This window comes from Harpia harpyja, chromosome 2, assembly GCF_026419915.1.
Source record: "Harpia harpyja isolate bHarHar1 chromosome 2, bHarHar1 primary haplotype, whole genome shotgun sequence".
Lineage (NCBI taxonomy): Eukaryota > Metazoa > Chordata > Aves > Accipitriformes > Accipitridae > Harpia > Harpia harpyja.
In genome coordinates this window covers 87964060-87991418 of record NC_068941.1, presented here as the reverse complement: position 1 = coordinate 87991418, position 27359 = coordinate 87964060, and the positions used below count along the sequence as shown (strand labels likewise).

Below are 27359 nucleotides of genomic sequence, written 5' to 3'. Positions count from 1 at the left end.
GTTTAGGATTACCTGGTGTAATTCAGTTGAGTGTTTGTTCGCTGATGATTGAGCTTAGTTGATTTATGTCTGCACAACAGTTCCCTGTTTGTAGGTAGATTGACTTTCATTTTGGTGGAAGCTCTGGTATGTGCACTTCCCAACAAGTTGAGGTTGCACATGTCAAATCTCAAACATAACTTATGGTAACATACAGCATGGGTGAAAATAGCACGGTATTTTTGGTAGTGGATGTTCCTTTTTAAGCATATATGAGCCTTAATGGTGTTTGGATTTCTTTATGGAGGTTGGAAGTAGTTTTTGAGGGTTCAGGAGCTTTGTCCGAGAAGGACAATTCAGGTTTGTTCTTAATGATAGTGAGGATATATCACACTTTCTGTTCATTTACTTGTTAATCACTTGTTTTGTTTTTAATTCTTCACAGCCTTTCAGAAGTTATTTCAGTCATGGAATGATCTCAAGCCATATAACAGATAACAGGTATTACTCATTCCCTGTGAATTTGTGGTGTCACTAGTATCTTGATACGTTCTTTCCATATCTCTGATGCCATAATGCTTATAAGTCCTTTTGGGACCATCTCAGTATATCACATCTCATCTTTTCATATTTTAAAAAACCATGCAAATGCACTTCTGGGAAGGATAAGATGAATTTTCATGGGATTTAATACTGTAGTTATTACATATACAGTGTCAGTATGTTTGAAACCATCCACCTTGTGCATTCTAGTATCAATTTCTTCATGGTCAGATATCTAAACAAACTCATGAACTCAATACACAGCACAGCTATGTTTGAAAATGTTGGTCCTGTTTATTTGATACTCAAAACCAATTAAAATATGAAGGTTGAAAAGGTCAGTATACTTTTATGAGTCACAACTTGCACAGGACCAATGCTTAAAGCAGGGCAGTTAAAAACCCAAATCTTAGCCAATATAAGCTGGACAATACAGGTCAGCTTTATTTCAGAATAGAATTTTAACTGAGAGAGAAAGGTTGTTTGTCATATGTAGCAAAACCAAGCGTTCTGCTGTTCTGAGCTAAGTAAAGGTTGCTTAGCTACCTGACTGTGTCTTCAGATTCTTCTTTATTTGAAATTAAACAGTGGAGTTCAATGTCCTTTATTGTTTTCAGCATCCTATGTTGTTTGCATTTAAATAATGAAAAGAAAAACCTTGACCTCTCCAGTTGAGTCTTGGGCCCAAAGCCAGAACTAAAACCAAAATAGTTTTGTTTAATTCCAATATAGTAATTTGGGGTTTTTTTTCAAGATGGTAAATTTTAAACTAGTCAGCTTTTCAAGGCAATTTACTTTTAAAAAAGAGGAAAAAAACCTTTTAACATCATTTGGGGAACAGCCTTGAGATATGTTCTTGTATATGAAAGAAATTATAGTCTTGTTAATTCAAGTACCTCCTCCCCCCCCCCCCCCCCCCCCCCCCGGAACTTGGTCTTTTCAATGGGAAGCTTTCTGCAGCTGTAATAATTTTTTTTTTTGTCCTACTTTTTTCATGAGAAATTCAGTAGTTGGTCCATCAGACTTGAAAGCTTTGATTTCATTTGTTGTTTGTAAGTTTTCTTCAAGTATTTTGGTGGTGATACGTTCTTTTCTCCTTAGCCCTAGCCGGCAGCCCTTTGTTCTGTTTGGTAGCCACTCAACTAAGGAAAACTTGAACTCTGGTAACTTTAATTTTCCATCAGAAGGACATCTTGTTCGAAACACTGGCCTTGGTGGAAGCACTGCTAAGCATATGGTAAGGCTTTTAAGTAGTTATCTGATATTTTGAAACAGTGTATATTTTCTTTTTCTTTGTGTATTTTTTGTGCCCTTAAAATGCTTACCTTCCACGAGTTAAATACCCAATTCTTCGTAACGTATAAAAACATACGTTACCTTAACAATCAGTCAGTTTAAGGAACAAACTTCCTTTCTTTCTCTTTCCAAGTCAAACTATACTGGATGTTTAATCAGGGACTGCTGAATGAGTTAAAATATTTTGTCCCCTGTAAAAAGACAAGTTTTTAAACACTTGTGGTGCTGTAAATGTGTGGGGTGGGGGAGAGGGAGTTGCCGTTTGTGAGGACATTTGTCCTAGCCATAAAGTGAAAATCTTCCCGATGGTAGCATATGATGTACTTAACTCTGACACACAGATTTTATTTTAATCAGAATTGTTGAGCCATTTCTTAAAAAGAAATGGAAAGACCCTTTTTTTGATAATGACTTTGTGAATAGACACAGGATACTTACATGTATCCAAATTTCAGTGTATGCTTCAGCAACTGAACAGTTCATGAAACTCTGAAAATCTTTCTGGTGTTCAAACAATGTTAAGATCAAGTTGTAAGATTAACTTGTTTCCATTTTCAAGTAAAAGCTTAGTTTTAAAACATATGATGAGGTCGATGGCTTGTTGCACTGCCGCGCAGGGGACGTAACTGGGGAAGCGACCCCAGGGAATTCAGATCCTCTGGCTGGCTGGGCTGGGTGCATCAAGAAGGTAACTCACAGCGAAGGAGGAGAGGTAGTGTGCAGATTGCGTTGTGTAGTTCTCCCTGCTAGCCGACTTCCACGGGCTCTGGGAGCGTCCGTCAGTTGTGCGAGTCCGAAGTCTGTGCTGCTGAGGAGGTGGATGTGGTTGAGTACAGGTCATTGTGGAGTGAACGTATGATTGAGGGAATGAGTTTATGATCTTGTCATGACAACATATCGTGCATAGTTGCCTTAGGGATGGATGGACGGACGTACGTGGGTATTCTGGACACGTTGCATGTGTCGCAAGCCTGAGAAAGGATTGTTTTAGCACCCCGGTGAAATCTCATCCTCCATTTGCTGCTCTGTCTAACCCTATTTCTGTAAAAACACTTGTGAATTTGTGTTTTATCCCCTTATTCCCATTAAGACCATTTGATATCTTTCAAAATGCAAGTACAGTTTTATTCTGATGTACTTGCTCCATCTGTTGTCCTCGGATTCTGACATTGTTCTTAAAAAGGTGGTTTATTTACAGGTGATACTGTTTTAATAGGGTGTCATGAAAATAGCAAATAAGACCAAGTGCAAGCATAGTTATGGGAACCTGACACACTTTCTTCTTCATGAAAAGAGCAGTTGACATAGGAAATTGAAAACACATGCTTAACGCTTACGGAAGTCAGAGGTCATCTCCTTTCCAAAGTCTTTCAACCATTCAGGTCAAGTCAAAAGTGAAATATACCTTTGAAAGTGTAAGTTGCTTTTTTAAAATCCAGTTAAGTCTGTGTTGTACACTTCCTGTAGTATGTCAGTGGTTAGAAGACTTAAGGGGAACTTAGCTTATTGTTAATTATTGCACCACTTTTTTTTTACTAAGGTCTTTTTGTATCTCATTAATACTGACAACTAGGTAGTGCAGTGTGTATCTCCAAAGGGACCTCTGGCTTGCTCAAGGACCTATTTTTTTGGAACCACTCACATTCCTTTCCTGGGTAAGTATAGTAAAAATACCAAGCAGTAATCTAAGACAGTTCTTCTCTTGGATTATTTAAAATTTGTAGCGATTAAAAGATGGCTTTGATTCCTTTCTGAGCATTAGGCCATGGAGTGGTAGATACTGTGTAGTTCTGTAGCCAGTGCATGAAATCATAGCAGAACATTGTTCCATTGCACATCCTACTTTCATGTGTGAAAATCTGTCAGATATTTGCAAAGAATAATTCAAAGGTCAAGAAGTGTATTTGTGTTTGCATCAGAATGCAGTGTGAAGGTAGAGAGCACCTCAGTGTGCAGGCCTTTTAAAAGATCAACATTAAAGTCCATGTTCCATACAGTTTGATAGAAAAACACTCCCCAAAAATATAGAATAATTCAAAGTGGTAGTTGTCAAATAAGACTGCCTTTTGTTAAAAAAAAAAAAAAAAAAAAAAAAATAATTCAGGATTCTTAAAAGGATAGAGAAAACTCTTTGACTTTTACCCTTTATGCTCTGGTTTGGGTCCAATACAGTGTGTTGTAATAGCTGTATTCCCTAATAAAAACAAGCCATGTGAAATTTTTAAAAACAATTTTCTTACCCACTTTAAGTGGCTGCATGAGTCCATGGGTAAAGTCAGTCTCCTTAGGGTTACTCTGGATCTTGAAACCATATCTAGCTCAGAAAGTAATCTAAAGAGAGGATGGTTGGAGGCTTGCAAAATGGAAGGAATTACAGCATATGTTTGCTCTAGTTGTGCTTTTTCCCAGGCATCCAGGAATGGCCACTTTGGGAGACAGGATACAATGTGAGAGGGATCTTTGTTCTCATCCAATGCAGGTGGTTTTAGGGAATGCAGGTCTTAGTCTTGGTCCTAGTAGGTACTGGCTGTACTGATATAAGTTAACCTGTGCTTTGTGCTTTTTTAAATCTGCAAACAAACTGCAGTTATATAAAATGCTGGATAAATGTCATGTAAGATATGCAGAAGAAATGTTATGCCCAAGAAATTGTGTAAATGCTTCTGAAAGTGCTTAAAGCAAATATTTTTGTTTTTAATACAGGAAATGACAACGAGATGCACAAGCAAGCTGAACAAGTGTAAGCTGCCAACTTTTTATTATTCCTTAACTCTTCACTCTTTCTGCCTTGTGGCAGTAGGTCAAAACTGCTTTTGGTCAGCAGTGGCTGTTGGCATTTGCAGAGTTACATTTTTATTTAGAATAATGGGAATGTGAGAGGGTTTCAAAGGCAAGCTGCTCATTGAGGGTTTCAGTGAGCAAACTAGGAATCGTTAGTGTGACATCCCTTCTGCTGTACAGTAAAGTATGAAAGCAAATATTAGTAAATTTTGCTTAAATTTTATTAAAGGGGGAAAGTATCTATAACTGAATGGGAGCATGTTCCACAGATAGAAGTAAAAGTAATTTTTAGTCTAGTTTCATTAAGCTAAACAATGTGTGAGATTTATAATGGTTAGTGGAAATGCCAACAGGGAATGCTCAAACTTGCAAAGAAATTTCACGATGTTAAAGGATAAATAAAAGTTAACTTTTGAATTTTTTTTGTTAGTAAGCTACAAAGCTTCTGGACACTTTGACCTTCACAAACTCAGACTTTGTTTATCCATGTTGATGTCCACTTCTCTGCATGTTGTAGATACCTGTCAAGCTTTAAGAACATGGTAGATAATCTGCTTTGGTACTGCTCTCAGTCTTGATAAACCAGACCTTTCCTTAGAGATTTTGTTCTCTCGCTAGTCAGGATAATTTTAGGAACCTGTTCTTGCTTCTGCAGCGGAGCAGTTTGCAAGCCTGCATGACGTGTTTGCAAGATATTAAAGATGTGTCAGAGAGAGCTGGTAGTGGTGATCTTTCATGCTAAGTACTGTTGACTTTTGGTAATTGCGATATGGTTCTCAAAGACGTAAAAGTGAAGTTATAAACTGAGCAGCAGATTTTTCATTTTTTATAGTAAAGTTAACTTTGGCAGGTAATTTTGCTTACATATATGTTCTGCTCAAACATATAGAATATTTCTTGTCCTACTTCTAAAAGACTTTGTACTAAATACAGCTCTAACCGAGATGGCTACAGAAGTTCTAAGCAAAGCAGGGGTCAGTTGATAGAGGCAGTCTTTTTTATGAGAGTATCTTTTTCTTGGAAGCATCCCTGTATTGGATCAAGTAATCTACTTTCAATAACAGCAGCAAAATTAGCTCTTCTGGCAAGCCTGACCTCATGATTTTGGAATTAGTTTGCAGTTAAGTCTTGTAACTGGTTCTTATATTTGTCAATGTTTTCCAGTGAAGTAAAAAGTGGAAAAATATTTCATAAGCACTTTTCAGTCTACATTTGGCTGTGTTTAGGAAGCAGAACTGCAACCTAGAGCGCAGATTGGCTGGAGTGCATAAACCGACTGTGTAACTTTAAGTATCCCAGGGGTAAACTTTGTATTTTTACCTTTTTTAAGAAAATACCATTTGCTGTTTGCGTTGTTAGTGTTAAAATTTAAAAATAGGAATAAGAGTAAGGTAACTGTAGCGTATTAATGTAAAGCACAGCCCGCTGTGAGGTGTTTTCTTGCAAATATATATGTGAACTTGAGTGAAAATAGGAATGGTTACAGAGTTAGGAAGAATTATAAACATTTTCCTGTAACGAATGTGTACTGAAAACAAAAGTTAAATGCATGTTAACTGCATGTTAAATGCACTTAGTACATGAAATTACGTAGAAGAAACCTCAAAGTAGTAAGAAGGTTCAATTTTAAAATCTCTTACTGCTATTGGGGATGAAGTTCAAAGACAAGTATTGGTGCCTTTTGAGGTTCCTCCGTATTGGGCCATGTTTGAGAGTTTCAGATGCTTTTTTCCATCCTTCAGGAATGCTTTGCATATGGCTTAAATACTGTATCCTTCTCTTTCCTCTGTTCTCTTCCCTCCCTCAACACCTAGCAGTTGCAGAGGAGTAATGAGAGGAGTTAAAGTTTGGGGAAGTAGGACTGTTTTGCTGATCTACTTATTTTCTTGTTGCAATTTAGCTAGAAGACAGAAGCTGATGTTTCTTAGTTGGGCACAGGTGTGGGGGTTTGTTTCTTTTCCCAATAATTCTGGAGCTATAAATATGTCAGTAGCTGTAAGTCGCTTCTGGCTTCACCTAATCTTTGTTTATTTCTGTACAATTTTTTTCAATTCCCTTTTAAGAAGGGAATCAGACTGAGCTGTCATGTAGATGTGCTCAAAAGGTTGTGGTGACTGGTTTGTTTTGGTATCTTTTTTTCTTGACATGCTCCAGAACAAGTCAGTCTCTGAAGTCAGTTCACTCTGTTTTCCAGTTTTACTTTTGTGGTATACGGGGCTACCATTCTATTCTTGTTGGAATATTTAGGATGTGATCCTCAACACAACTGCAGTGAGGGTCAACAATAAAACATTTTTTTCTTGACTGATGACAGCAGGGATACATTTGTGCCAAGAGGTTTTTTTCCCAAGATACTCTGTAATTTGAGCAATTACTTGCTGTAATTTATTTTTTTTTTTGAACTGAAAGGTTAAGTATAAAGCTATTTCTATGCTTATTTGAACAAGGACCCCTTCTGTATAAGGGTGTTGTGTTACGAGAGGAAAAACTGCTCCTTTAAACAGAGGAGAAAGAAAACTCTATCTGTCTAGTAAATGTTGTGTTTGTATTTCTCTTCAGTACGCTGTTGTCGCAAATATATACTGCTGTTGTAGAGGCTGTGCTTGCTGGCATTGAGTGCTATGCTAAAACTTCCACTGAATCCAAGGTAAATGAAGCACCAATTCTGTACACTGTAATTGTTGATTTGGATTGCTTGCAATATAAGATTACATGCAAACCAAAATTAAAAAAAAGAATAAAATAAATGTTTCAGTGAACTGCATAACATTAATGAAGTTAATACCGTGGCCTCCAACCAGTCTCTCTGAATTCTGTTTAAAACAGAGATATTTCAGAGTTTATCTGATCTTATCCATCTACAATTGTTTTTCCATCTTTCATGAATTTTCCTAACCTTATAGTAAGGAAAACTGGATATGTGAAAGAACAAATTTTAGCCTGGTGCATCAGTGTGTTATTGTTTAGTGTATGGTCTCTTGTTTATCTTACGGTGCTCCTGTAGTTGCTGGGATTTGGAAGTATGGGAAGAGTTATTTTATTCTCAATGTCCTTTTTTTCAGGCAAAGGAGGTAGCAGAGCAGATGCTTATGTCTGTGTTAGATACCCTTCATTTAACACAACTTAAAACTGCATTACGGTATGTATTTTCAAATACTTATTGATTGATGTATTGTGTCAATGCATTAGCTTCTTTTGAGGGAAAAAATATGTCAAATGTTAATTTTAAACTGAACTTGCATGACTACCGAATTCCAAGACTTTATAATGCATTCAGAGTTTTAAAATTATTATAATGATTCAACTTTTCTTTTCCCACTTTAGTCACTTCAGCAGTTACTTTGCTTTAAATCTATTATTGCTTATTTTTTACATGTAGCAGAAGTAGAAAACACGTTTTTCACCAGTACAATTTCTGTTCTACAGCTCCAAAATCGCTTTTCAAATTCAGGCTGTGAATAATCATGGAAGGTTTGTATAACTGTCTTACACTTCTTGTTGTTAAGTAGTTTTTTTAATACAGTAATAAGTTTATTTTTCTTGGAACTTCTGAGAAAACATTGCATTTGATTATTTCATACAAGATGTACTAAATGCTTTTGTGTATGAGACAGTTTAATGATTTCATATCTGTAATTCTGTGGAATCTTAAAAACATTTAAAAAAAACTAGAACAACTGGGCAGACCAATTTTATTAACTGTTAATGAGTAGAAGCAGCATGAGCCCATTAAGAGTTTCCTTTTAAAATTGTGCTTCTAACTTAGTTGATATCACAAGCTTGTTCTTTTTTTAATCCCCATGCTGTCTAATTGACTGAAATGGCCTACACAAATAAGGGTTTATTTTAAAATTAAATAGCTTTTTTGGCTGCTATGAAGTCACTCAAAAATGATCTAACCTTTAAATATTTAATTATCATTATTGTTCTAGAATTACTCCATTAGATAATGAGGATAGCCTGAGTTTGATTAAAACGGTAAGCTGTTCAGTATTCTGATTATACATTTTATTAGAAAATAGAACTCAAGTGGCTTTTTTTTATGGGGCATGCTGAGATTTTTATCTGTGTGAATACAAATGTAAGGGGAGAGATGGGAGAGATTTCAGATGCTGAAACCAAGGTAAGATTGAGTTTTAACATCAAGTTAGACAGTGGAGTTTGGAATAAAACATTAACATAGAGTTGTGATCTCAGACTTTCCACAATATAGAAGCAGTGTTTTAGGAGGTTTAAAAAATATGGATTTCGCTGCTTCAATTCAAGTGTTTCAAGTTCTGCTTTCTCTTCCTTTCTGTCCAACTGTTTGATTGCTGTAGGCATCTATGATGGTGTTTGACATTCCAGACTTGCTCACAGAAAGAGGATGCTTGGGATCTGTTGTCTTTTCAGAGTCCTTTCTAACATCACAGATACAAGTAAAAGAAAAAGGTAACTATTTTAAATTCTAACACCAGTGTTGTCATGCTTTTAGCTTTGATGTGGTAGAAGAACAAAAGGGCTTCTGATGGATGTTATTACCATTACCATTATGGTTTTAAGCCTTTGGGTTAATTAAAAGACCTAAATGTTTTAGCTTGCTAGTAATGAATACCTCAAGTGTCAAGTTCCTTTAATCTCACTGAAAGGACTTTGGGGTTTATGGCTGCCTTGTTATAGAGCAGGGTTGAGGTGTAAAAAATGCAAGTGAAATAGTACCCTTCCTAAACTTTCTTCAGTCTTAGTGAATGTTTTCTATTGTATGAGGCAATTTGAACAGGTCTTTCCATCACTACTGTAACATTCATTTTATATGATATGTTTTAATTTCAATTGCTCTTTGTTTGGAAGAGTTGAAACAAAACTAAAAAAGGGTGTGATTTTTAGAAAGCTTGTTTTGGAACAGTCTTAAATTTGAAATACAGGATACTGAGTAATTTCCAGAACTTTAGACAAGTGCTTATTTTCCAGATTGTTTACATGTGACAAAGATAGGTAGTTATTGAGGTTGTCTGAACAATATTTATGAACTCTTGTATCCAGACAGGCTGTGGGTATTTTACCATGCGAGTTGGAAGACATTTGGTGGGGAGGAGAGGAAAGGAAGAAGCCGTATACTAAGACCAGAATAAAAGCAGGCTTTCTTTGGTATTGTTTAGCAGCTCTGTGTATGTTACAGCACAAGAAGACTGGGAGCTAGTCTGCTGTGAAAGCTTCACTTTAATAAGTCCTTAAAATAGTGAGGAAATTTTCATATTTTCTAAAGAAGTTTCACGTCATAAAAGTAACTTATTGAACAGTCTGAAGTATATGGGTGGTATTATACTACTTTGCTTTCCATTTACTTCCCTGCAGGTGGCAGCATTAATTCAGAAACCAGCCACATAATACTGACGGCAGCTATCCCAAGATACGCTTCTTGGCTGGTTAGTACACAAAAACTTACTTGAGTTGTTTCTATACATACAGATTCACAAATCAGAACCTGTTATAAAAGTATGGATGTATGAGGAAAAAGTATGGAACTTAGGCATTGAAACAGAATATTAATATATTAATACTATTCTGATTTTTGAATTTGGACATGAAGTGAAAAACTAGTAAGTGCAAACAAACAAATGGTTCCATTCATAACACAAGTTTTAAATTATTTCAGTTTCACCACTTTAGTTTTTTAGCTGTGTAAAGGTCTGGGTGTTTTTCAAGTACACAGTGTGACTCTTGAAAATTCTGTTTATTGTGGGGCACTTTAGATGACTTAATTGTCTGCCCCAACAGAAAGAAAGGTCTGCTTCCAGACCTCTAATGTTCCACACTGTGATAGAGGTGTAATTCCAATGAATGTTATGAAGTTGGACAACATTATGCCCTTTGGCAAGCCATACTTCTTAAACACTTTAACGGTATTAAAAAATAAGACTGAATGGGATACACTACTTTGACTATACAATGCTATTTTAGTCTATAAAACAATTTAATGGGGAGTATCCCCTTGAATGTGTTTCAGGGAACTATTTCAGTCCTGTGGTAATGCAGTACTGAAGAGCACAAAGCTGTCTTTGAGGCGCTCAGGTTTCAGGACTTTATCTATCTGTGGTACCTAAGGTTCTTGTCTTGCCTTGAATATTCTTTAATGCTTTTTATTTAATGTTAGACTTGCTTTATCTACTAACAATACAAATGAAAACTGTTTCTGGCTACAGGTTGAAGATAGTGATGTGAAACTGTCTGAAAAAGCACAGTGTGTATTGAAGGTAAATAAAATGTTTTTGTTAAACTAAAGAAGTTACACTTTCAAGAACCAGTATTCAAAAACTCTTAGCTGCTAGCAAAACTGGCTTTTATTAAGCTTGTTACTCCTCTTCTATGACAGACTTGCCTGTTCTACCCTGTCTCTTAAACTTTGACCTACAAAAAAGAAATACATTGTGTGTAAAAGTTTGAGGTTTTCTTTATTTCAAAGAACAACAAAACCCAAGAGCAAAAAGAATTCTAATAAAGCTACAATTTCATGGAAGTCTCACCAAGTATTACCCATGGAGCTCATGTGTTTTGAAAAAAAAAAACCCCCAAACTCAATGCCACTCTACATGAAACTTTCTTTTAACTTAATTAGCATGCTGAATGTCTAAAGGAAAACACTTTAAGCACTATGAAAAAAGAATTTGGGGTCTGGGAACATCTTAAACCACATGAGTTTCACATTTGTGGTTTAATTTGTGGTTACCAGAAATCTTCATTATAAATAGATTTATTTTCCTGTAATATACTTGTAGTTCAGTAAATTGACAATCTAAAAACAAAAAGCTATGCCTTGTGGTTGTGACAATAACTTGTAACTTAACAGTTGCTGGCAAAACCAAAACGGGGGGGAAGTGCTTTTAAAAATTATACTCTTGACATGCTGTCTTTCACTAGTTCTTCTGTATCAGTGCAGTTTAAAACTCTTTTAAATAAAGGTCTGACAGATGATGTTTAAAAAAATCTTTTCTCTTGAAGCAAAAGCATGAGAAAATACTCCTTCCTGGCTTACAGTCCTTGATCCACTCTGTGATACTACTGTTTGTTTTTCCTGTTTAGGAAGACAAATCTTTTCTGGGCACTTTACTCACTGGAGGAGATGGAGCGTATATGTATTCTACCAATCCACAGGCCATGCCTGCAGAAGGTGAGATGTGGTTTTTTCAATTGCTTATAGAGTTGGTCCACTTTATCTTGTGGGGTTTTGGGGGGTTTGGTTGTTTTGTTTTTTTGTTTTTTTTTTTTTAAACACAAGAGATGCACGGTTTCTGGGATTCACACATCTGGTGAGCCTGCCTATACCATTATCTTGAACTTTCTTTCCATTTGCCTTTACAACTTTCTGTTATTAAACTCTGTGTCTTACTTCTTTGTCCCCAACCTTTGCTTGAAACTCCTAATCCTAGAAGAAGGATTTCTGTCAGAGCCATAGGCTTGCTTTTGAGGCACATGGGACTCTTACATGATTGACAATCAGCCTTTGCAGACCTGGGAGATGGCTTTTATCCATAGTTAACGTTCAAAAGCATGCACAAACTGGCTGCATCTATCCTTAATAGATGATGTGCCATATGTTTTCTGCCTTTTCTGTATCTATATGAACATTAGGTTGGAAAGATTGGGCATTACAGTAGTGACAGGATGCCATGGGCTGCCAGCTCAAGAAGTGAAGGCAAATATGTGCCTTTCAGGCAACGTGATATGCTGCCTGTGATGTAGGAGGGGACTGGAATGATTTGCTTCTAAATTTATTTACAGCCTTGTGTTCTTTGCTCCTACCAAAGCCTCCTCCTGGAGCTGACGTGCTGTTCCAGATTTTTTCCATTGTCATTTTCACTCAGGAACTTCAGTGCTTGTTAGCACAGATGCTCACCATATTACAGAAAGTTGCTTGATCTTGGTCCTTCTGAGATTCAATCAAGTTACTGCTTTCTGACATGAGATCACTAGCAACAGTCTTGGATCATTCCTCCTCCTTTGGTGCCTTTTCTTTCAATGACTTAGACTAACATGAATATCTCAGTAATATGACTAAAGACAATTTGGGAGGACTGTTGGGAGGGGTTTCTCTCACTCCACAGCCTTGTGTTAATGTGCCTTGCTTTGCCTTGAACCAATAGATACTTCTTCAGGTGTAATATTTTTATATTCCACTGTACAGAGAAGGTACTGTTGTCACAGTACTGATGCACAACAGAAGATAACTAATACCTGACATCTAAGTGCTTAGTATAATCTGACGATCTTTAGAGGACAATCTTTAGCTATTTTTTTTTTTTTTTTTTAGTTATGCAATGTAGTGTTAAGGATAAATAATGATGTACAAGGCATTTAAACAGCAACCTTCACATCGCGGAATTTGCTTGTGCTCTAATTGAACAGATTTTAAAGAAAGAAGGTTAATGCAAAATAATGTATTTAGCTATTTTGCAATAAAGTGCTCTGGGCACATGTTCACTCAGTAAATAACTAGAGAAAGGTGAAGGCACATGTTCACTCAGTAAATAAATAGAGAATGGTGAATCTTTTTTGTGGTGGTGGGGGGGTGGGGGCAGGGACGGACGACTTTGTGAAAACTGGCTCTGTGTACCCCAGTGGAGCAATTTACTTTTTTCCCTTTTTTGGGGACATTTGTGAAGTTACATGTTTTGATAACTCTTGGGATGGAGAGTTTTAAGTAGGTGGTATAAGGACTATTATGTAACACTTCAACGAGCGAGATATTTTCTTAGGTGTCAAGTGAAAATGAACTTGATCTTGTCCCCTTTCACGTACGCTGCAAGACTGTTTGCTGTGCTCTAATTTGGGCTCTACTGAGGTTGCAGCTATGTAGTCTGGCAAGATTAGGTACAAAAGGTGCTGTCAGGCACTCATGTTCTCTCTGTCACTTGTGTCTTACTGTAATAAGGTATACATTCATGACTAAAATGCATCAGGAAAGTTCAGGCTGTTAAACCTTCTCCTTTGTATGCTGATACATCTATGTTACAGATTTTTGTAGGATGAACTTAACTGAGTCAATCAGTCTTGCCAATGAAACTCTCTTTTGTGATTAATCACTTCTGGAAAAAATACAAGTAGTGTATCAAGTTGTTCTTGATATAATTCACTGAATTCCAAGTTAAAGGAAGGCGTTTTAGTTTGCATTAACTAATGCTCTTTTTGGCTTGCTTTTCTGTTAGAAAAGAATTAACATTTCTGATTTCCTTTCTTTCCTCATTGACCCATCTGTGAAGTGTGATATACTGTGAGATTTGACAGAAATGTACTTCAAGTGTTGTACTTTGCATGTTTCTTCCTCGACCACTCAATAGAAGGCACATACCTGTGCTTGGATTTTGTGAGCACTGGACGCATCAGCAATGAACATCTTGTGGAGGTTTAATAGTTTACATATACATCTATGTAATTATGTATAGCTTTGTCTCCATTTTGCTTGCTGTGAATTTGGACCTTGAATTTGTGTTCGTAGTGTTTCCCAATTTAATAGTAGCTGTCTCTCCAGTGCAATTTTTATGTTAATTAGAAGCTTCAGTCTAAAACAGTTAACGTTCATAGTTAGAAGAGCCTATATGTTTTTTAGGTAACTGTTGAAATTGTGTATCTAGGTATGGTGATTTGATTTCATATCAAGCTCTTTTTCATTAAAACAAAGCCTTAATGCTGAACAATTTTGAAGATCTTATTCTAAGTTGCTATTTCAAGAGGAAAACCTCTTAGTTTCTTTGTTATTTCTTCTGAGCATTGTTTGATAGATTGAGCTAGATGTGGTCATGTTTAGCTGTACGTTTCAGTTAATTTGCTGCTTGGCTTTGCTGCTTTTGAAATGTAACTGAGTAATGCTGTTTTTTCTCTTTGTCTTTTTTTCTGGCAGCCCCTGCTTAGTCATTTGTTCATGGCTTTCTTATGACTGCTGGAAATTTAGCTTTTTGCTGATGTCAGTTTCTAGTACTTTGATGGAATTTTGTTTTTATCCATTATACCATCTAGCCTTGATGTTTCTCATTTTCCAGCTGCTTTCCCTGGTCATGCAGGTTTAAGAACCAAAGCATCTGTAAGATGGCAGGAAAAACAGAGACAGAATGAATGCCATGTCTCTGTTAGCTGTCACTAGATTGTTAGCTTCCAGGGAAATTGCTAGCCTGGTAACAGTTGTCTTTATACACAAAAGAAAATGCTAGTCTGCAGGTAAAGAGCTTTTCTGTTTTAAAGTTTGTCTCGGTCAGGAAGTGAAAGGAATACTGTTTTGGTTTGTTTTTGTTTTTGTTTTTTTTTTTATTAAACTGTCTGCATGATACGTGTTAGTATACTGACATTGTGCTGAAAATCTGACCAATTTGTTACAATGTTCAAATTTTCAGTTGTTTTGGATTTAAGTTTTTCTTAAGTTCTCGTTTTGTCAGTTTTACATTTCTGGAAGTTCGCTATTCAACATGATGGACATATTTTTGGCTTTAAAAAAAAAAAAAGCCACAGAATATTTATGATAAGTGGGCTCCAGGGGATAAGGCTAAGTCAAATGCAATCATAGTCATGATTCCTGCCCTCGATAGTGAGATCCAGTGAAGATCAAATGGTTGTGCTCTGAATGCTGTCTAGATACTATCCCAAATATTTACTTGAACATACTACTGCATGTTAAATACAACAAAATTCTGCAAGAACATAGATTTCTTCCTCAGAAAGAAGACATTCATCATATGATGCTAAAATACTGATATATACCTAATACAATTTTTTTCTTTCAAATTCTAGGCAAATTGTACTTCTTTTCAGATGGCATTCTCTTTTCTGATCCCCACCATGGCAGCATTTCCATTTCAAAGAACCATATGAGTTCCATTTCACTCTATGATGGGGTGAGTATTTCGTTTGTTCCTACTGTCATAAACTTTTAATCAATTTCTAACAATATTTCTGTAGGGTACTAGTACAAAGTTTTGATTCCAGTTGCAGTTTCATAAGTGTGTGTGTAAAGCTGTAATAACTGATGCAAATCTCTACGCTTTTGGTATTGGTTAGCTTAACCAATTACTGATTAGCTAAACTGTAAGGAAGAGAGAATTTTGTATTAGACTGAATTATGAATGTGGTCTTAATAGTATGGAAAATGGCTTTTTATTAAAAGAAAAATTGCAGAACATAGCATTCATAGAACATCTAGCAGTCTTAGTGATGGATAAAGAAAAGCTCGAGGCATTGTGAAGTCATATGGTATATTGGAGGGTGAAGTGCTGCCTTCTATTCAAAATACATTTAACCTTCAGTCGAATGTTCATGGCAGCGTACTACTTATCTCTGGAGAGGTCACGAGTGGTGTCTGTCTCCTTTCGTAGAGTGTTGTGTAACTGACAGGGTGAAGAGAATGACTGGTTCATGTTTCCCAAGCTGAGAAGTGAGAAGGAAAGGCATGTTGCATGTAATTACACATATTCTGAGTAATTACAGTAAAACACACATTGTTAGGTGTAGGCTTTTGCTATCCCTGTGATCAACTTATATCACTTCACTTGGCCAACTTGCCATGCTAATAGTTTGGTCTTCTGGCTTAGTGGGAGTTGAAAGTTAGGTTAATGATGGCAACTCAGCTTTTTTTTTTTTTTTTTTTTTTTTAACCTCTTCAGGGCAGACACGCTGGGTTAACTATCACTTTTTCAGAATGGAAAAAGAGATTAATTGGTTGGTTTTTGTTTCCTAAGCACTGGAAAAAAAAAAAAAAAGAAAAATCTCAGTTTCCTTTAGTTTCTATTTTCTTCAGGTACAGTATTACCCATTTGTTTAGTGACCTCCAGAAAGCATTGTGTTGCTATGATTTCATCATATAATGGAGGAAACCAGTAAAATACAATAAAAGTGTGTGATTCAATTGAGATGAAAACACAACAGTGAAGCGAATCTTACCTTAGCTGCCTTTTTCTTGTATATCATATTGATTGCCCCTTGGTAGTTTAAGAAGCTATTTTAATACTGACCTTCCTTCTATTGTTTGATTCAAGACACTCACTTTCATAAAACTAGCTATTTATGGGACCTGGCTATCATTCTTGAACTGATGCCAGATTTTTGTGTAAAGCTAAACCTTGACAGAGAGCGTTGTATTGTTCAACTGACTTGGCATAATGCAAGGGTGGAGAGCTTAAAATGTTAAGAAGTGACAGGAGAAGAAGGGTAATTGTTAGTATGCTTTTTCCGAAAGCTATTGGAACAACAATATTGATGGAAAATAAAGGATAATTTAATGCTAGGATTAAAATAAAGGATACAAAGACTTTTAAGTGATGCAAAGTATAGTTTCTTAGCAGCTCTATCACCATGCCTGCTGGGTGCTTTTCTTTTTAACTTGAAAATGTCTGCTGTTCTGCCTCCAACATGTGCTGCAGGCTTTTCTATTCTGAGAAGCTGGGCACCTAGCTGCCACCTAAGCTCCTGAAGTCCTTGAGGCTCATAGACATCGAGTGCATGGTGGACAGGGTAGATTCCTCACAACTGTACCATGAAGGTCTAAAGCAGAAACCATCCCAATCTTAGCAGAGTCAAACACAAAACTCCCATCTCCTAAGGCAGCACTATTCCAGCTTAGTAACAGCCATCCTGGGGGTAAAAGAAAACCCAATAGGCTATACTGCCACGCAGTCTCCAGACTCCCAGGTTTGTTTATTTTTCTTGTGTAGCTGTTCGGTGTCTCAATAAACTGTATCAAGGCATCTTTACTGTATATAGAGCTTAAGATGCTCTGTGCTTGGGTTTGAGGTCTTATTTAAGACCGGATATTTCAGCTTGTATTTTCAGTACCTGAATCCAGTATTCATTTTGGCCATTAATCAAGTGAACAAATACTGCTAAGTAATACTTGGATTTCACAACATTAACATCCTGTAAAACTTTGAGCTGGATTCTTTTAACCTAATGTCCGTGGGGATTATTGCTGCTGCTTTTCAGCTTTTTTCAATTTGTGGAATCCTAAACGTTTTCCAGGAGGAGGAGCACATTCTGTTGGACACTTCACATGCAGATTGCAGCATGTATGAGTTGGCCTTTCAGTTGCTTCTCATGAAATCTGTAAGCTATCCTGCAGAATCCAGGACCTGTGGACCATGTTCCAAAAGCCATTTTCTCTTAAGAAAAAATTTTCTTTCGTAGGAGAACATTTTTGTATGTTCTTCAGTAACTTCAATAACTTTGAGAGGATTACTTTTATAATTAATCCCTCAGTCAGCAAAGGGTAGAGATTCTGTTTGCAAATGTCTCTTAATTGATACCAGTTCTTAAGTAAGTGTTCCCCAGCTCGAGCTTTTTCTTCTCGAAAATTAGTAAGTGGAGTTCTTTGCCCGCTTCTCCTGTTGAAAGGGAGATGGATGCTACTCAATTTCTGATTTGAACCCTAAGTAATGGAATCCCCATTTTCCAGGGATATTTCACACCAAAGTATTAGAAAAACAGTACAATTCAGCAGTGTGAAAAGAGTTACAAGTCAAAGCTTGAGCATAAAACACTTTGGCACCCTGTGAAGCTGTGCATAAATGCCTATCTTGAAATGTAGAAAACCAAGGGTAGGTGGTGTTTTATTAGAACAAAAATTGGACAACCTGAGTTCTTCTGAGGGAGACGGATCTTGAGGGCTCTTCAGCTTCCTGTTGGTGAAGGCATATTTCAGGTGAAGAAGCAATGGATTTAATAGAACTTGTGCTCATTAAAGAATCTGAGAGAAACAGGACACTTCCAAAATACAAGTGACCTACACTTTAAATTGCAGGTCTGATAGTTGTATCTTATTGCAGCATGGTTCCTTTCAGGTCAGAAACTCAAGAGCATGGTACAAAAAAAAAAAGTTTGCAATAACACTATGCCATCCTTCTAATCTTTTTAGCTGACATTGAATTCATTCTTCCGGGGCTTTGGTGTCAGAGGAGATGTGTGGGTATAGATGAAGGTGGCTTTGTTGTGAAGCATTAGCAGAGGAAAGGGCTAAAGGTCTAGTTTTTGGTGGAGGGAAAAGAGTAGATATTAAAATGCAAGCTGTTCTTTTCAAGACAAGACAAAGCACAGGTACTTAGAACAATCTCAGATGCTTCCTTTAAAGCTTATGATAGCTCTCATAGCTGCAGAGTAGAAACTGAGTACTGTAGGTGGCTGCAGTTGATCCTTCTGCTCCATACCTGCGCTAGACAAGCTAATGGATTTTGAAATCTTTATGCGTGCCTAGCTATGACTGTAGTAGTTCTTTTCTGATCTCTGCTAGTTAATGTGTTAAACCTTTTTTTCACTTTCAGTAACTGTTAATTATAATTTGTCCTGTTTCTTCCTTTTCTAGGATTCAACCAGTATTGTTGCTGCTCTCTTTATAGGCATCAAAAGTTCCTTGCTTGCTCATCTACCAATTGAATTTCATACCCAAGACAATTTTTTGATGATTGCACTTTTCCCCAAAACAAAGATTTATAAAGCTTTTTATTCACAGGTAAAGTAAAAAAAGGTTGGTTTGGGTGGGGGGAAAACCACACAATTATTCTTTGTGTTTCAGATGAGAGGCAAGGGTGAATTTGTTAATGTCTGTCTTAACTAATTACATTTGGAAAGAAGAGGTTTATTTCTCATGTTAGTTGAGCCACTAAAGCTTGTCACCTGATAAGTAAATACAGGAAAGGTTAAAGTTCAAGGTCTTTCTTGCATCAGTCTTCACAAGCAAAACCTTTTCCTATATCTTGGTGAAAAGGCACAGTTTAGAAAGGAGAAGGGGCAATTAATACTGAGAGCGCAACAAGTTAAGAAATGCATTGAAAACCTCCTCTGTGAAGCTGGATGGCATTCATGGAAGGTATTGAGAGAGAAGGCTGATGTGATTTTGAGGCTGTTTATCTTATATATAAAATCAGGGTGTTGCGGTAGGAAGGACTGTTACAGATAACTTTTTCAACAGTGGCCGATAACATAACAAGGGACAGTAACCATAGATTGTAGCTTTGAAGATTCAGACTGAATGTGAGTAGGAGGTCGGTGCAGTGACTGGAACAGGTCACCCAGACAGTGAATCTCCACCTTTGAAGATTTTTGAAAACTTGGCTGGACAAAGGCATGGCTGAGCTGATCTGTACTGCCAGCAGTGGTCCTGCTTTGAGCAGGAGGTGGGTCTGGAGACCCCCAGAGACTCCCTTCCAACCAGAAAATCTGATTCTCTGTGGGACCTACGGTATCTGCCTTGCAGATTTGACATTATTGTGGAGTGGACTGCCCTGCCATGTAGACCTTCCCAGTCCTTCCCAGGAGCATTATTGCTCCTGACCTTAGGAACTTGCTTGTGTGAGAAACTTTAACTTATGTGTGCGTTTCTAGTGACTGAGTTGCTCATTAAGTTTAGTGCTCACCATGTGCTTTCATTTTGTCTTCTGAAGCCAGGGAGTGCTCTAAAAGCTTGTTTTCTAGTAGTTGCATTTTAAATGTAGCACTGGTGTATAATTGGCTACAGCAGTTTTATGTAGTGGCAGAGGTTCTATTGTGTTTTTTTGTGGTTAGACACATTTGGATCGTGATCCTTAGGGAAGTTTTGTTGAAGTCTTTAAGTATCCCATATGGCATTGTATTATTCTCTAAGTGGATTGGCTTCATGCATTGTAATGCAGAGGCTTTTAATAAACGAAACTTTATAACAATAGCACTTTTGAGGAAATAAGCCTGGACATTTTAGGACTTCACAAGGGTTTTATTATGTGATCATAACACTGGACTGGAAAAGACCACCTAGCTCATGAGTAGTCCCCACTGGTAGCGTTAATGTTACCCTAAAAATTCTCTTCCTTTTATCTTAAGTGTTTAGATTCCTCCCACTGTTCCACTATGTGAATGGTTGGGAATATTTTGTTTGTTTGTTTTTGAATTTTCAGCCTATTTTATTAGGTCTAATTTTATATCTGTTCTTCTCTTGCTTTACCAGCGGACATCCTTGAAGTATTTGGAAATTTCAGACCTAGTCTTTCTGACTTATTTGGCCTAATAAAATAAAACCAGAGCCTTTTTAATCTATGCTTATTAAAAGTTCTCTTTTCCTCTGATAGTTGTAATAGTTTTCTTTTGATCTGTTTTTTTGGCTGTAGATATCCAAACTGAGATGAGGGTATTTGTTTCTTGTACAGAGGCAATAATAGTTTTCTCTTCTGAAAATGTTCAGAAGGTACCTTGGTTCAAAGCCTTGGTTTGCCTTTACTTTTCATTGCTGCCTTGAATTAATAAATGGTGCTCATTTTTTGAGAAACTCCTTCGGGTCCTTTCTCTTTTGCTACCCACTGATGCTCCAGCTTGATTCTAGAAATGTTTGTGTGCTCATTCTTGCTTTCATACTTACCTTCTTCCTATTTTTCTTTCTGTTTCTTCCATTCTTACAGTTAGATCAGTTTTTCTATTGAGCATCTCAATGCTGCGTAGACTGTCTCCCAACTTAGATCCCCAAAATGTTGTCAATTAACTTCAGTCTATGCCAAATTAATTGCAAAAGGTGTCACGGGGCATTTCCTAAGTGACTCTGCTGGCGAATGTCCCCAGACTTCTGTTGGTTTTTTTCGATAATATTTATTCCTGGCCTCCTTTGAATTAGCTTTTTGCTCAACAGTTCTATACTAAGTTTCAGTTTTTGCAGTTTAACAGTTTCTCGTCTGGCACCATACCAGTTGCTTTCCTCAAGTTCAAGTAGATGAAACATGTCTTTTGTCTCAAAGATGTTATCTCATGAACTAAAACTATTCATAAGATCAAGTGTACCTGATTGTGTGAGCCATGGAAACATATTACTGTATTTTGTTAGTATTTACCTTCAGGTATTTATTGATTTCCTCCAAATTTTTTTCTGAAAGTCTGCATGCCGTTGAAGTTGCATGGACATAGTAGTCATTCTACAGACCTGTCATTACAAAGATTCACTAATATGTAGCCACTAGTTTTACTCTTCTGCAATCATATGGCATGATACCTCACTTACTGGACCTATGCTTTAATTATTCCAAGCCTCCTTGAAATAGGGAATGGCAATTACCCATTCCTCCAGATCTGAGCGTATTAAATTCCTTGTAACTGAGACGGTTGCAGGATTTTGAGCACACAGAACTGGAATCTGGTTTGCAGATCCTGCCAAGACAGGACAGTACCTTTCATATCCTCACTCTAACTGGTAGGGGAGGAAAATTTGCTTAGGCTTTGGGATGTATCGATTTCTCCGGTTTTCTTTACCTTCTGTAATGCCATAGCAGCTCTTTTTTTAACTGTTCATGAAGTTATACAAAAAGGACTGATTTCTTTCCATAGAGTTCTGTCTCAGTCTGACCTGTGTTTTCACTTTATCCCTAGCCCTTTGACTTCTAAAGAATACAATTTTCTTTTGACCAGTCCTTCTTTCCATCCCTTGTGGGCATTTTCCTTAGTCTCTTATATGTGTTTTGAAGTGGTTATTTGTTTGGTTGCATGGATCCTTCTACACAAGCAATATTGTCTTTGTTAATATCAACAGTTTATTTTATTTTAATGTTTTTTATCTCAGTCCCCTTGCGTTTAGGATGCCGATTTGTTAATGGAAAGCAGTCTTCCCCCGCCCCTGAGTTGTTTTGTCTTGCAGCAAATTATTGTGAAAAATGACGATGGCGGCTGCCTTTACTTATTAAAAGAAGGGAAATACCGAACACTTAAATGACTGTGTGATTCATCTGAATCTGATTTCTAGGTTCAGAGTGCCATTCATATTAATGTGACTTGGCTAGAGCAATAGGATGTGAGCCAAAACTCTGTTCCCTAGAGAAACGAAGGGCTCCCTTTTTCTTTTGCAAAGGAACAGAGTTTTTCTTAAATTTCTAGAAATGATTGCTGCAATCTTACCTCATGAAAATTACAATACTACTTAAAGGAGACTTAGACTAATTCAGTTCTTGCTTTACAGCAGTTGGACTAGAAATAGCTAGTATTTTTATCAGTGAAGCACGCTATTACTAAAAGATACACGTGAATGGTACTGTTGCTTTGGTGGGTAAATTTTTTTCCTACGATTTTTTCCCCCAGCTATGAAGATGGGGGGAAAATTAGACCTTTTCAGTAAAGTTACTTCTTAGAGCAGTTCCAGTTTAGCCAAAGAGAAGCTTACAAAATCTGATCTGTGGCGTCTTCTTCCATATTTTGAATTCTTGCAGCCACGCCAGTATTGTGAAATATTTAATGGCTAGTTAAAATGCATGTATTTTTTTTTTGGTGAACAAAAACAATTCCTAAACAAATTCAAAACAAATTTTGCAAAATAATGATGCTTACGCATAGGTCTGGTTTGTTCCAGGTTTTCTCTTCGTGGCAAAACCAGACAAACTCAGGATTATCTTTAACGGTTGTCCAGGAAGAATTCCTGTCTGTGGAACAAAAGAGACTGTAAGTTCATGCCACTTACTCTAGTGCAATTATACATTAACTGTGTGCTACAATCAAAAAAATGCTGTCACTCATTGAAGATCTTGATAATGATTCAAAAAGGAGTTGTTGCATTCTTAGTGCAACGCTTGCTTCATTTTTTTGTACTAGTTAATATGTAGCCATCTGATTTAAAGAAGATAAATTTCTAGGTTTCTCCTTTAACTAACCAATTAATTTGCTTGTTTTAGGCATTCCAGTGTTCAGAAGCTATTTAATGCCTTGTCTTTTCCTTCTGGGGAAAGATGCAGGGAGTTGAAAATATCTGCTGCCCTTCCAGAATTAGAGAGGTGAGAAATTATTTTTGTTTTCAAGGGATCAGTTTTGTCATAAATAATACAAAAATATTTTGGTATATGTAATACTTGTCTAAAAATTGCTTATTAATAACTCTGTCTTCACATAGATATTTTTAATCTGAGATTAATTATTTCTTCTCTAGGAAGCCTGTTTGACCCTTTAACAATTTTACTTTAGCAATTTCCCAACTATTTATATGGATGAAATCTCCTGGTCTTGATTGTAAGAAAATAAAACTTTTATTTTTGAAAGGTTTCTGCAACATTTTACAGTCAGCAGCGTCAGTCATGAGCCAATAATGAGAGCACATCTTCCTATTCTATTGCAACAGTCAGAAATCATTCCTGATAGCAAAGCAGAAAGTGATAAGGTAAGGAAGCAACCCAACAATACTTCCTATCTCTATTATAGAATATTTAGCAAATATTGTGTCTGTCACTAGTTCTGTTGCAGGTAATGTAGTAAAGTACTGATGTATGTTTAGCCATGCTCTCTGCCTCCTTCTCCAGTGCCACCAGTTCACACTAAACTTGCTTCAAGTCTGTTTCTTAGAATAAATTGTTCTGCCCTGTTTTCCTGATTAGGTTGCTTGAATTTTTTTCATTTAAACAATCTTTTGGAAATGTTAATGGCCCTTCAGCCTGGTAAAATAGAGGCAGAAAATGGGGCATAGATCTGCAAGTGAACAGTTTTCTCTAATGTCCAGAGAGAGTTCACCCTAAATCAGTAGCTTGTTTTTATGAATTGCTGAGTAATTTAACTGAATTGTTCTCTGGAACATAAAAGTCCTTTAAATAGCGTAGTGGTAGCACATGATATTTAACATTTGCTGATATTATCTGTAGAACACTCAGTTCTCTATAGGGGCAATAACAATTGTCAAACTTAAGGAGTGCTTTAAATAGCATTTTCAGAGAAAGTATTTCCTTGTAACTTTCCAGCATTTGAAATCTGCTGTAAGCAAGAAAGTCAAAGCAGCAGGAATATAGTCTTTCTCTTCGCATATTGCAATACGATACCAGACTTAATTTCTGAGAGCTAGTTCAGAGACCATACTGACACTTAAAATTAAGTATTAATTAGTAAACTGTTATGAATGTTTTTAAATCTGATTTTAAGGTTGGTTTAACTGTCTTTGTGTATGTTTAAAAAAAAGAAAAAGAAAGAAAAATCTTTTTATAATGTTCATACCAAATTCTATAAAACATGCAAACTTATTACCTCAGTTTTCTGAGTTACTTCCCTATATCTATTATCATGAATACTCATTTTCTGTGAGTATCCGAAAGTGGTTTTGACGTTAGGATGCAAATAGTCTGCAGATGGCTATCTTCAAATATCATGGAGTTAGAAACTGGAAGAGGTAATTTGTCTGTTAGTAGCAGGATGATGACTGTTTGCCAGTGTGACATAATTTCTTAAGTCAAGTTCAGCAGAGAGTTGTTTCAGTAGTGTTTCCTCCAGAGCTCATTTGCATACTTCTGTAGCACACTCCAGTATATAGTGTAGAAATATATTCACACGTGCACACACTTTGGAAATATGGTCTGACTGCTTTTCAGTGTTTCTTTGCTGTGATGCCTGTCTAAATACCACAAGAAATACACATAATGGAAACAGAGGTGCTTGATGCAGAATAGCCATTGGTGTGTTAGAGCTGTTAGTGTGCAGCCTCTTGCCAATCCTACTCAAAACGCAGCTTTGCTGGAATAAACTTTGTGTATAGCATGCTCAGTTCAGTATCAGAAATCTAAAGTTGCTCTTTGTGTTTGACAAGACTGTATGACATACACCATCACTTTTTGAACCATTTTGCCTGAATACTGTTCTATGCATTTGAACGTACCCTTGTCATCACAGGAAACGTAACCTGTTTAGTGTCTCTCAGTGTTTTGTCTGACATCTGCATTAATACTTACACTGCAGACTATATTGTAATGTAAAGGCTTTGATAATACTGTTTGCTGTATTTGTTAATTAACCTTTCACTGTATTTAAGGTATGAAAAGCAAGAGTGAATACATCTTTCTAAAATGATGCATATCTGAGTAATTGCATAAACACAGTTACAGTTCTACACTATCTCGCTGTTTCTGTGGTTAGTGTCACTTAATTTTGTGTTTAGACTTAAGATTTTATCAAGTGAGAAGCCTTATGTGTGTGTAATTGTTGTAGCTCATTTCTAGTCTTCAAGTTGCCCCCCTTCTTACCTGTTCCCTGTGTTTTAGGTGGTTATCACCATTATAACTGGTCTTCCGGGATGTCGTTGCAGTGATCTGTGCGCTTTTCTTGTAACTTTTAACAAGGAGCGTGGAAGGTTCGTACAGTTCTGGTTTTAGAATCCAAAGCAGTGGTCATACTAACCACCAAAGAACTAGTCAGCGTGAAGGAAATGAAACTATCAATGTTTCACTTTATTTATTTTATTTTTTTTATATCCTAGTTTCTAATTTGTAAACAGATGTGTTTATAAGAATAAATTCAGTAAATATTATGAGGCACCTTAACTAGTTCTACATAGCACACTGTACGGTAGGGTATATTACTTCAATTCTGTTCCTTCAGGTATCTCACTTAACTGTGTTATGCCAGGTAGATTTGCCCTTAGGTTTTAGACATTTAGACAAGAAAAATAGCACAGGAGATTTCTTTGCTGCTATTCCATATTAAGAATACCACAGGTATCACTGTAGATCTATGATGTGTGTCTGGAACTATCACTGATGCTACAAACAGTTAAGAATAATCTTAGAAGGGCCACATGAATCCTGCCTTACACAAGTATGGAAGTCGTCACAACTTGAAGGAAACGGGTGAAGAGCTTCCATTTACTGACTTGTGGTAGTAAGTCTAAAATGCATTTTTCTTGGAGAAAAGACTATACTAACAGTCCTTGCTACAGCCTTGTTTTTAATATGACCTGGTTTCTATTTTATAATAGCAAGAGATATGTTCAGGACATCTGTTGTATGGCAGTAAGATAAATCTGCTCTAGGAATTAGCCATTCTGTCTGTTGATATAGCTTCTGGAAAACTAAAAAAAAAAAAAAAAAAAATATTCTTACCCTTTTAAATGTTATGGCCAAGCACCTTAGCATTTAATCTTAGTAATGTTCTGGATTGGTTTTTTGTATTACTTTTAACTCAGTGTCTTGATATTAGCAAGTCGATTCAGAACAGTTTTGTGGTTCTGTTTTTAGGGCAAGCATGTAAGGTGACTTTTGAGTGTTCTGTAATAACACATTTCATCATGCTTTCCTGCAAATGTCATTGTTACTTTTTATTTTTGCAGTGAAATATTTTCATGCCCAGAGTCTATAATTTTAGTTTACTGCATCACTAAAAAAGATCAGAGTTACTCATGTGATGTGCTGCTTTGAAGATGATGTTGAACATTGTTTTATTAAAAAACAACAACAAAACCCCACAAAACCTTTTGGCAGTAATGTAAAGAATGTGCTTCAGCTGGAAATGATAGAAAGCCAAGTAAATTCCTCTTTCCCATGTGGTGTGAGAGATGTGGAATCTTAGAGCTTGTCAAATTTATTTTTGGTCTGTTGGTTCAAAGTAAAAAGAAAACAGAAATATTATGTCATAGAACATTCACTTCTTGCCTTGTTTTCTGTTGTTTAGGTGGATAGTTTATCGGCAAACTATGGATAGTCCTGAATGTTTCAGTGCAACCCACTTCCAGCGTTACCTCTCCAGTGTCCTGGAGGCTCAGCAAAACCACAGCGTCCGTCAGTCCATTTATGCTAAAAGGAACAAGCGTCTCTTAGTGGTCTTGCAAGGGTAAATGTTTGAAACTGTTTTAACTGTTGCATAGAATAAGAGATTTCTCTTCCCTTCCTATTTCCAGGGCATTTTTTAACTTTCCCATCACTCTGAAACAGTCACATTTCTGTGCTAAAGTGTCGTACTCTGAATTCTGTTGTACGTATGTACTAAACTCAGCTTTTCTGCAACCTGTTAACTTTATTGCTTGTTACTCCATGGGAAAAAAGGTGTCTGTAGTCTTCCTTCAATCATAT

The 27359-nt window shown here is 36.6% G+C and overlaps 1 protein-coding gene across 2 annotated transcripts in view; it reads left to right on the top strand.

Annotated features, from left to right (window-relative positions):
• DNAAF9 (dynein axonemal assembly factor 9) overlaps positions 1–27359 on the top strand; it is a 79025-nt gene that overhangs the window by 28397 nt on the left and 23269 nt on the right. For both annotated transcript variants that reach the window (XR_008234206.1, XM_052780837.1), the window contains exons 9-27: positions 425–480; positions 1624–1759; positions 3392–3473; positions 4522–4558; positions 7159–7246; positions 7662–7738; positions 8026–8070; positions 8532–8577; positions 8919–9030; positions 9934–10004; positions 10782–10832; positions 11659–11746; positions 15355–15458; positions 18911–19057; positions 22901–22989; positions 23220–23318; positions 23581–23698; positions 25557–25645; positions 26962–27120. Coding sequence is in view for 1 of the 2 variants with exons in the window: in XM_052780837.1 (XP_052636797.1) it covers positions 425–480; positions 1624–1759; positions 3392–3473; positions 4522–4558; positions 7159–7246; positions 7662–7738; positions 8026–8070; positions 8532–8577; positions 8919–9030; positions 9934–10004; positions 10782–10832; positions 11659–11746; positions 15355–15458; positions 18911–19057; positions 22901–22989; positions 23220–23318; positions 23581–23698; positions 25557–25645; positions 26962–27120 (1694 nt within the window). In the remaining variant the exon portion in view is untranslated. The remainder of the gene's footprint in view (positions 1–424; positions 481–1623; positions 1760–3391; positions 3474–4521; positions 4559–7158; positions 7247–7661; positions 7739–8025; positions 8071–8531; positions 8578–8918; positions 9031–9933; positions 10005–10781; positions 10833–11658; positions 11747–15354; positions 15459–18910; positions 19058–22900; positions 22990–23219; positions 23319–23580; positions 23699–25556; positions 25646–26961; positions 27121–27359) is intronic.